Source organism: Varanus komodoensis, unplaced genomic scaffold (assembly GCF_004798865.1).
Source record: "Varanus komodoensis strain SLA01 unplaced genomic scaffold, ASM479886v1 scaffold3, whole genome shotgun sequence".
Lineage (NCBI taxonomy): Eukaryota > Metazoa > Chordata > Lepidosauria > Squamata > Varanidae > Varanus > Varanus komodoensis.
This window is the reverse complement of record NW_025335761.1, coordinates 4,663,626-4,674,023: the sequence shown is the minus strand read 5'-3', so window position 1 is coordinate 4,674,023 and position 10,398 is coordinate 4,663,626. Positions and strand designations below refer to the sequence as shown.

The 10,398-nt window shown below is 41.9% G+C and overlaps 1 protein-coding gene across 1 annotated transcript in view; it reads right to left on the bottom strand.

Annotated features, from left to right (window-relative positions):
• Positions 1-768: 768 nt before the first annotated feature.
• LDLRAD3 (low density lipoprotein receptor class A domain containing 3) overlaps positions 769-10,398 on the bottom strand; it is a 168,890-nt gene continuing 159,260 nt past the window's right edge. The window contains exons 5-6 of the mRNA XM_044436607.1: positions 4,028-4,373; positions 769-1,314 (exon numbers count right to left, since the gene is read on the bottom strand). Coding sequence (XP_044292542.1) covers positions 1,053-1,314; positions 4,028-4,373 — 608 coding nt within the window. The 3' untranslated portion in view covers positions 769-1,052. The remainder of the gene's footprint in view (positions 1,315-4,027; positions 4,374-10,398) is intronic.

Genomic DNA, 10,398 nt, shown 5'->3' with positions numbered 1-10,398 from the left:
TGGGTGAACATGTAAAACATGAGCATAATGTTTACTTCAGAATACAGTCCAGGTTTTGAGCAGAAAGCAGATTAAACGCGAGAGTGGAATGAATGTTATGCTTGTAGGAGTTCTGCCGCCTATTCAGGCTCAAATTTATATGAGCTTTTCTACACGAGGCTGTTAATCCACAGTACATATTTCAGATACTTTTGCAGAAATGAGATACGACCTCTACACAGAATTTTTCTTTTCTTGCTTTTCCACTATCTAATCTCTAGATGGGGCTGTGTTACGGCTGAATAATACAATTATACAACTTGTAAAATACATTTTCTTTCACTTTCAGAAATAATACTCGATTTTCTTGCTTTAAACCACTCTCAGGAAAGTGCTCTTAAAAAACAGAAGCAAAACTTCATGGTGATGATATGGTCTAAAGAACCTGTGAACAACTGTGAACACGGAATGATGAATGGACAGTAAACACCTCGAACAGGAAAGTTGTGTGCGTGAGGGACTTCTAGTACCAATCATCAACATTTGCTTAACACAAGTTTCACTTGCTAGTATATTATATACATACTTACAGTCATAAATACACATTTTAAAGAACAACACATAGAGATGCTTTCAAATGCAGGTGTGTATCCAGGCACATGTGTGTGTGTGTGTGTGTGTGTGTGTGTGTGTGTGTGTGTGTATATATATATATATATATATATTATATTCTGACACATGCACATAGTAAACACCCCTAAAATTCCTTAAAAGCATAACATACTATAGAAGAAGTCCAGGTGAATCCTAACGGAAATGTCAGAGCTGTTCTGACAAACACAGAACATGCTGCTCAAAGCCTGGCATTGCTGGGGCCCTTGGCATTTTTGTCTGCTTTACATTCCTTGAAATGAATGTTTAATGGGGTCTGCACAGCTCTAGCTCATTTCAAGAGGGTGCGCGGCTCCGCAGTGCACTGCCGTCAGCATATACAAGGAGCTCAGGTGACTCTGAACGTCATTGCTCTTGTCCAAGCTGAAGCAGACATCCAGAAGAACCTCATAAATAATGGTTTACACTTCCCTGGCGGAAGTTGAGTTGATGAGGGAGTCACTTTGCCCAGCTGTGATATCACACAGGATACTGTGACAGTCCGTACCAGCAGCCGTGGCTCTTGTTCGACTGCCATCCGTAGTTCCTGGGCGTCTTGCCACTGTAGCATCTGTGCTCGCCATACTCCCAGTCCGAGATCGATAAGGAGGAAGGTCTATATGATTCTGGGATTCGGTTTCTGAGGAATAAGGAGGTGGAGGAAGATCAAACCATGGAGGTCTGCTGCAAGGTACAAATGAGATGAGATGTGACTACGTGCATGAAAAAACGCAGGCGAGCTGAATTTTGTCCCACCAAATTGTAAAGCAATTGTCCCAGAGTAACAAAGTGTGGTCAAACTATTCAGGAAATGCGGAGATGCTAGAAAATAGGATTTGGCTGTGTACAGCACTGATTGGTGGGCATCTGTGACACCACAAACATAATTTTCATATGTTCCACAGCAGTGATTTTGCAAGTCTTTTTTTGTTAGAATAATTAACATTAACCAAAGACCTTTCCTGTGGTGCTACCCTATATGTTTAGATGTAATGCCTGAAACATGGGGAGAGGTACAAAATTTAATGTTTGTAACAATGTATTATCTTACGTTTGTCCTACTGGTGGATTGAATCGTTCTATTGAAGTGACCTATTTATTGTTGTCTTATGATTGTTGATTGTTTTAATGGATTGATTGTTTTTATTAGTTTTATTGTTTTAATGATCCTGTGATTTTAAGTGTGGTGAGCTGCCCAGAGTAGGGGGTGGCATATAAATGTCAAAACATAATAAATAAATACAAAGTACAAAACTGAACAATTACCTAGGATTCAAATTGCTGATAAGTACTGTTTGTAAAACACATTGAGACATGCGTATAAGAGGGAAGTTGGACTCAGTCTGCCACAGAAAAGAAGATGTTGGCGAGTCCCATTTAAAGATACATTTGTAAGCAGAAATAATGTGCTTGGAATATATGTAGCATCTTGGCTTTTTCCCCAAATATGAAAAAGTCAGATTAATTGCACATTTTGCAAAAGCTAATACTGTGCTACAGGGCATTTCTCTCTGCTCATTCTTTGCAACCCCGGGATAATAATGATTAAGAACTGAACTGCTAGACTGACTCGAAAACATGTTGGAAATCTATCAACATTACAAAAGCTGCAGCCACCCATCATCGCTGAAAGCAGTGCTGGTCTTAGAGGCACAGCCAAGAAATGAGTTGACTGACTTCCCATTTCTAAAACGCACAGTTGTAGCTAGGTAGCTCCCCCAACGGACCGCAGACAAACGGTACTTTTATCAAATCAGTGTTTGATGAGGAAGTGGACATGCCACCAATTTTCTAGAGCTTCCTCTTGAACTCTGGAGAAACATTTCAGAATAAATGCATGCAAGCACTAATTAGCCAGCATTTGCCACAAATAACCATGAACAAAGAATGTTCCAACCTAACTCTTTTCCAAGGCTTTTTTGTTTTGGGTTGTTGTTGTTTTTGCAGGGGAGGAGACAGTAAATGAGCTTTTTAACTCATCTGTTGCGAGGGAACCAGATGTCTGCTCTCAAAGTAACACTACTGCTGTAGGGATGCAAACACTTGTAGGGCATAAAGCTCAATATTTTCTTGCTGGGAAATACAAGTTCTCCTCCTGCAAGTGGGAATTGTGACTGTAAGTGCTCTGCAGAACAAGGCTGCAGAAATCTCATGGGCACTTAGTGGTGCCATTAATGTGCATGACAACTTATTTCCCCCTTGCTTGTGAGCGATTTTTTAAAAGTTTAATCCTGCTTTTAATTATTTATTCTTCAGAGGTCAAGCCTTTCCATGCTTCGAGTGCAGAAGTCCTTGAAGGAATAGTGGTGAAGAGCAAGGACACAATGGGGGAGACCAATATCAGCTCCAAATTTCAGGGGGTCCCTTGTGCAAGGCCCCTTTTCCCCAGTGAATCTACCTTCCCGTCACCACTGGCACTTGCAGCTATTCCCCCTCCTTCCCTTTCTCATCGTTGCTACTCCTCGTTCGCTTTACAGGTCAGAGGGCTGGTGGGCAAGCAGGCTGGGGCATCTACTGTTCCTCCTCGTCCTCGTCCTCCTCACTGCTGCTGTCGGGGCCAGTGCCAGATACACGTTTATAGGCAAGTTGCAATGGTGAAGAGAAAGAGCAAGTCGAGGGGCTTCTTGCCACTGGACCCCTGCCAGGATGTGAGTCCCTGGCAAGTACCCAACCATGCCTATCCTTTATGTGGGCCCTGATGGAGGCTCTCCTCATACATCCCTGACAAGCACAGCCCACATATTTTGCACAGTTGGGTTTTTTTTTTTTTTTGAGGTTTTTAGTCAGCCTTTACAGGTTCTGCACTCCCTTATTCCTGCAGTAGTGCACCCATGTCTCTTAAACCAACAAACCCAATATACTGCAGTAAGACTTGCTTTCTTCCCCACCATGAAGGAACAAAATATCCTTTGATCCTTTACTGCAGCTGGACTTGGAGTATAGCACTAAGATGAGGGAATCATTTAGAATCATCTGCAAACTCAGGTAATATTAACCTAAGTAACATTAATAGGTTAAAAGAGTAACTGCCCAAGAAATAGTCAGTCTCTTTATACTGCATGTTTCAATAGGGAAAAGATGATTTTTCAAACACTGGATTTTAAACCACTGCATTTCAAAGGAGACAATTATGTAAAGCTGGACTTGAATATAGAAGATATGCGACCAAATCCAAACAGGACTCAGTACTATCAGCTATCAAATAACTAAAATTGTAGTGGTGTGCGAATCCATATAAACAGAGTAACATTTATGGGAAACAGTTACATCACTGTATATTATGAAAAGAAAGAGGCATGAGCAACAACAGAATTATAGCCAGAAACAACAATGCTGAAGAATTAGAAGCTACATTTTCTATTGACTTTGTGTGAGATTGCATGCATGTAGAATGTACCTTTGGTCTAACACAGCTTCTGAATAAGACGGTGGGGAGTCTAAGTCTGGTGGCCTATGATAGGCCTGGCTGGACATGTACTGGACCCCGTTGTTGACGTTGTATGTGACACTGCACTGATGGGGATGATCGAGGACGACTAGCCGGGACAGGAGGACAGGATGCTGCAGTCGGTGTACTGGGAGTGTCATGAGATTGTTGCGTTTTCGCTGATGGTGCAAGACAAGCGCGAGTAGGGCCACAACCAGTACAAAAATGGCTGAGCTGCCAATGACTGCATAGGTAATGCTGGGATAGAAGATCAGCTGAGGCTCGGTAGTCACATAATTCTGGTTGCTGTCAGCTTCTGTGAGGGAGAGGAAAGGAGAAAGGTAAGATTTGTATCCACCGAAGAGAGGCTGCGCTTCTCTTCCCTAGATGTATTTTTGCTAATATACCACAGCTTGGCTGCCTTCCCAGGAATTTTCCCCCTCCTTTGGAAAATGCAGAAAATGAGCTTATCAAGAACATGCGCACACAAAATGGAGACCAGCTGACTGAAATTGTACATTTCCTCTCGCTTGCTTCGGACATTTTTGCTTTGAACAGATGTGCTCAATGACTGTGGAGGGAAAGGAAACTCAACAGGAAAGACAAGAAGATTTATATAGCCTTGGAGCAGCACTCATGATTAAGCTTTCAGTAAACAGTTGAGTGGGAAAAGTCACATCCGTTGCCATGCGGTACATCTTAGCACAAAGCCTGCCTTGCTTGAATCCCAGTGCAGTGCTAATCCAACATATGTGTCCACAGCAATCAACAGCTCACCGGCCCCACCTCTCTGTTTTACAGCCTGATATCCCGAGGTGAACTTTTTTTTTGCTATAGACCAGCCTCCTACAGCTTGGTGGCACCTATCATCCACAGCCAGAGCAACCATACTGTCTGGGGATGATGGGAGCTGTAGTCCAACCCTTCTGAAGCTCACCAGGTTTGCAAAAGCTGCTACATGCATCAGGAGAATAAGCTTAGATAATTCTGGGACACACCGGTTTGGACAGTGCAGGGCCACCTCTGTTCTCAGAAACAAACTGCTCCGTTCCTATTTTGCTCAAAGAAAAAAGAAAAACATGAGTCTTTCTTAAAGCAAAGACAAAAGAATGGAGGCTAGAAAGGATTAAATCCAGGCCCTGCACCTGCCCACGCTGCACTACCATATGAAGCTAGTGAAAGCTCAGGGCTGGCAGTTTCTTTTAAATCCCTTTTGATTCTGATAAGCAACAGGCTGCATATTATTAGAATTATCAGCTGCTAACAAAGAGAACTGCAGACACTTCAATAGTTTTGTACAGTTTGGAAATGGTTTCCTGGGATTCAACAAGAAGACACTCTTTCCCCAAATATCCTAAAGTCAAAATCTAGCCTTGCTTTGTGTTTAAAATTTCAGAACGACAACTCGCTACTTGGCTAAATACAAGCTGCAGAATCCATGGTAACTTCAAAAATTTCCCAGTCAAGAAAAACAGTGGATTTTACAAGTATTCTATTATTTAAATTTAAGCAACTGTATTTAAATAATCCTTGCCTTGCTAGCTAAGAAAGAAACTCCAGTCATACTTTGCTCTGTTGCATCTTTGAAGAAATCCTAAGCAAGAGTCACCAATGCCCTCCAGCACTATTTGTGAAACAGTCTTTCCTGCTATAGACCAGACCGAAAGCTTCCCAAGAACCTACTATTTTCTGATCCTGTCATTCTGCTCTTAAACTTGAAGTTATTTTTAAATAAAGGATTAACAGTGTGGGACTGCCACTCATCTCAGTAGAACTCAGTTGCTGTGACTGCTGCCTCTTATAGACTCACCAAAAAAGGAACAAAACAGCTATTCAGATTGCCTTGCACTTGTGCTCTGACAAATGTCAGGCTAGCGCATGGAACCCATGTTCAAATGGTGCCATCTTTGTTGTCACTGTTATGAAACTGCTGGGAGAGATCACTTGGAGCTTTCTGGAATTGACTGTGACTAGCAGGCTGACAATAGTCAGCCCAATTGCTCTGTGTCACCTGACCTCACAGGAGCAGTTGAAATCCTGGAATGTTCCTTGGGGTTTGAGGACGGGATGCATGTGAATGCATAGGTTGAAGTGAGGCCAGAAAGCACAGAAATCCTGGAAAGTGTTGCATGCTTCCCAAAGGTTCAGTTTTATAGACTGGGAGTTTGTCTCAATCCTTTGTTGTCCCTAGATCTTATATGGACTTGTATCAGGAAGACCTAGTTCACATCCTCTCACAATGGATGGCACAACATAACTCAGCTTTGCCTACCTCACAGACTGTAAGGATAAAGTATTCATTTGCAGGGAGAGATGAAACCATATATTTCTGGCAGAACTCAATAGGGTGGGGTACAGAGCAATGCACAATGTGGCTACTGACTTGAAACTCGCTTTTCCATTTGTATGGTCAAACCAAACCAAACAGGAGATATATCCCAACTGAAATCTTCAAAGCAACAGATCAGTTGGAATGAATGAATTGGCCAAGACAGATAATGTTCAAAATCTGATAACGTTACTTATATCACAGCCTAGAAACATACAGTCATAAACAACCAAAAAGAGTACACATGGATTGGGCCGTCATGCTGTTCAATACCAGAGATAACCAAGAACAGAAGTGACCAAACTGTTATCTCTAGTAGTGACAGATGTTATTGCAGCATCCATTTGTACTCTCTCCTGTTGTTTATGTGTATCTGCATGTAGGTAGTGAGATAAAGTTAAGTTTATCCGATTTTGAGCATTATCTTTACCAGTTTGTTCAGCAGCTAACAAAATCAATATTGCATTAAATGGCATGCATGATGCCATTTACACCACATCCATACAAAATAATTAGGTCCCGGAACTGGTGGCTGGCACTGACCTGTTCCCAGGGCTACTGCCAGGGAGGCGAAACACTGCTTGGACCCCCAGGGGGCAAAATGCAGCGCCCCACGTTTTGCACCACCCTTTAGCAGCCCCCAGGAGGATAGGCCCACGAGTTGCCCCAAGTGGCGGGCAGCAAGTGGCTAGAGCAGACTGTGGCTGGACATGGAACGAAGGGCCTTGGCAGCATTTTGTCTGGATACTCAATTTCCAGTTGCGGAGAAACGTATGGCCTTTTAGTTCTGCTCTAATAATTCTCAGCAAATGTTTATACATTGCAGACGAAGCGACTGAATTACGTTTCCTGGTAATGCAGGTGGAACATTTCTCTGTGAAGAGCTGGGTTTGACATGGGGAAATGTATAAGAGTGTTAGCTCTGTTTTATGACAGAGCAGAGTGCAGGCAAGTTGAATTAACTCCCAATTCATGCAGTCCCCAGTCTTCTTCGGTTTCTTTAGCAGGACCAAAGTATTCTAATGGCACTAGGTAGAGTGAGTTCATCAAAACCACTTTTGCCTATTAAACCTCATTATCTGGAAACATGCTGAGTGTGCAGACTAGAAGCTCTGAGGATAAAAAGTACGTATACGAGGTCTGTGAATAGTTAAAATGAACAGAAGCTGGTAATGGAAAACATTACAGGCTGCACTCATAAGATTGTTTTATTAACCATGAACAAATTACACCATCTTAAAATTATTAAAAAGGTCTAGGACCAATTGTATTAAGTCACATAGACACTAGAATTGGAGAGGCCATTACTTTGTCTGGCTAAAGCCTCTGCACCAGCCCAGCTGTTTCACACCTCATCAGGGCTAAAAGCTTTTGAAATACATAATGGGAGCAGACACCTGCCGCTTTAATGAACACAAGTCACTGTCCATCTCCAACAAAAGATAGCCCTGTAAGAGCACATTTAAATTCCAATAGGTTCAGAAACAGCTGCTCCTTAAAATAATAAAAACCCAATTGCTGAGTGCATATTGAAGCAGCATCCAGACCAGCTTGATCAGAGCTCCAGGTGGCCCAATGGATTCTGCTGTTTCTTAATTCTTTGTAACCCACTAAGCCAATGTAAGAGAATGTTTGTGTGGGCCTTCTCAGGAATAATCTTAGAGGAAAGGTTTGGCTAGGGAATAAGACGCATTATAAATCACTGTTCTTTCTTGTAAGAGGCTGCAGTCACAGTACTGACCTTATTAGACAGAACTAGGTGGAAATGGACATTATCTGAGCACTGAATACGTAAGTCACAGATACTGGTTAGGAGCAGGCAGCTTTTTTGGTAGCCAAGCTCAGTACAATTGTAAGCTCTTGACACATCAGTGGGCCATATCTATTTCTCTTCCAGATATCTCTGCTGAACCTGGTACAGCTTGTGAAAACAGGGGGTGGGCGGGTCTAACATAGCGTTCTATATCTTGATGGTACCACAAAAGTTATGGAGACAATTTTAGACAGTTTTTTCCCCTTAAATGGATTATTAGAATGTGTGCAGGCAAAGATCAGTGTGCTTGACTTCTCTCCCTTGCAAGCTGCACTGAAGATAAGTAGCTGCTTTTTCTTGCTCCTGTCCCTATTTTATAATTGCCGGAAATCAACCCGGTATTATACACATTTTGAGCTGTACAAGTCCACTTCTTGAAGAATTATCTAAAAGAGTAGTTCCAGAGGAGATAGCAACTAGCTGCACACATTGTCCTGTCTAGCAAAAAGCAATCCTAAAAATACATGCAACAGAATGAAGGGATATAGATATTATTCAATATGCACCTGAACTAAATTGGAATGTTTGCAATGGCAGCCAAGATGGATCTATGTCTGCAGAATGCAAATTATAATATACAACTTTCCATCTAGTGCAGCATCCTGATTCCAATGGTATATAGATGAATGTCTCTGAAAAGTCATAAAGATGGCACAAGTGCGATGGCCATTCCCTATTTGTTTCAAGAATCTGGGCTTCAGCTATAAACTTCATGGAGGTTCCATTTGGCCATCATAGCTAATGGCTATTGATGGACAAGGGTAATAACTCAGTACTAGAGACAGACGTTGCATGCAGAAGTTCTCAGATTCGGTATAAGGCAGGCCCCTATATACCCGCCTTCCATAAATCATCTAATTTTCATTTGTAAAACCTAGATATACAATGTGAGGTTCTGACAGTCATCAAGGAACACAAATCTCAATCTATTACCAACCACTGTGCATTACCACATCAAACCTTTCTTACACACCGACTGCACTTTGCAAGAGCAATGGTGGTCACTGTACAGTTCATTCCAGCAATTGCTTAGCACTGCAGGATGATTACACACCAACTCATCAGAATGAAGACCCAGAACTTCACCTTTCACCTTCTCTCCTTTTTATTTCTTACAATGCTGGATAATTATCTTGAGCACCTCTTCCGTCCCAGTTTCAGCACAGAAAGAAGAAAAAAGGAAAGATCAGCAAAGTGAGAAAATAAGCCAAGAACACGTGAATATTAACTTGCAGTTTTAAATTAATCTTAAGAGCTATAAAAGGAAAGACTTTGATAGAATCAAGCTTCGCACATGATGTGCAAACCAATTCACAATACTTAAATGATTTATCATCAGTAAAGGTTTCGTGAGGTAGGCTAGGGCAGCAAGGCCTCTGGGACAATCCACAGAACCATCTCAGCCCCTGAAGTTGTAGGAAAAAGGCAAGGCACCCAGACATGCATCTGTGATGTCAAGCCAGATTTTGTCTGGTGTCGCCTTTACTATCGGTCCCCCCGAGAATGCCAGGTTGACTGGTGATTTTTACCTCATTCTCTCAGGTCCAAAGAACCATTCATTTAGCTGCACTGGAGGATTTTAAGTGCCATGGGTAATTGTCATTTATAATTATAAATGACAGTGCTCCTGAATGATGAACCCATTTACCCAATCCATGGGGATTTCCAGATGTGACATAGGTCAGATGTTTATCTGGCTTGTAAGATCTCAAGCAGGGCTTCTCAATCTCATGTACCTCATCAAATGTGGGATGAATGCAGAGATGAGGAGAACATATTCAGGGGAAATTTGATGGGGAGAGGCAGGGCTGATCTCCACCAACCATTCTCTTCTCTGAATACCGCCTTGGGCTAGTCTTGCTCATTTCCTTTCTCAGGCAGGATCCAAGGATGGAAGTAGGTTAGACTGGGAAAAAGATGAAAATATCTTCCTGCCCATTGAATTTCCCCTGTAATGCTCTCCTATCCCTTTATCAAACGTATACTATGGAGTACACTTTGCCATGGTTGAATGTAGTTCCACTCTTGCATTGTAATCCCTCAGTGCACGAACCATGCTGCTTGATATTCCATATACTGTACATATAGTGTTCTCAATTAGATGCAGAAACAACATAACTGATATTATATAAAAATGTAAAATTAGCTAAAAGATACTGTGTCGGTACCATAGGTCATTGGTTCGTAAGTGAGAGAAAG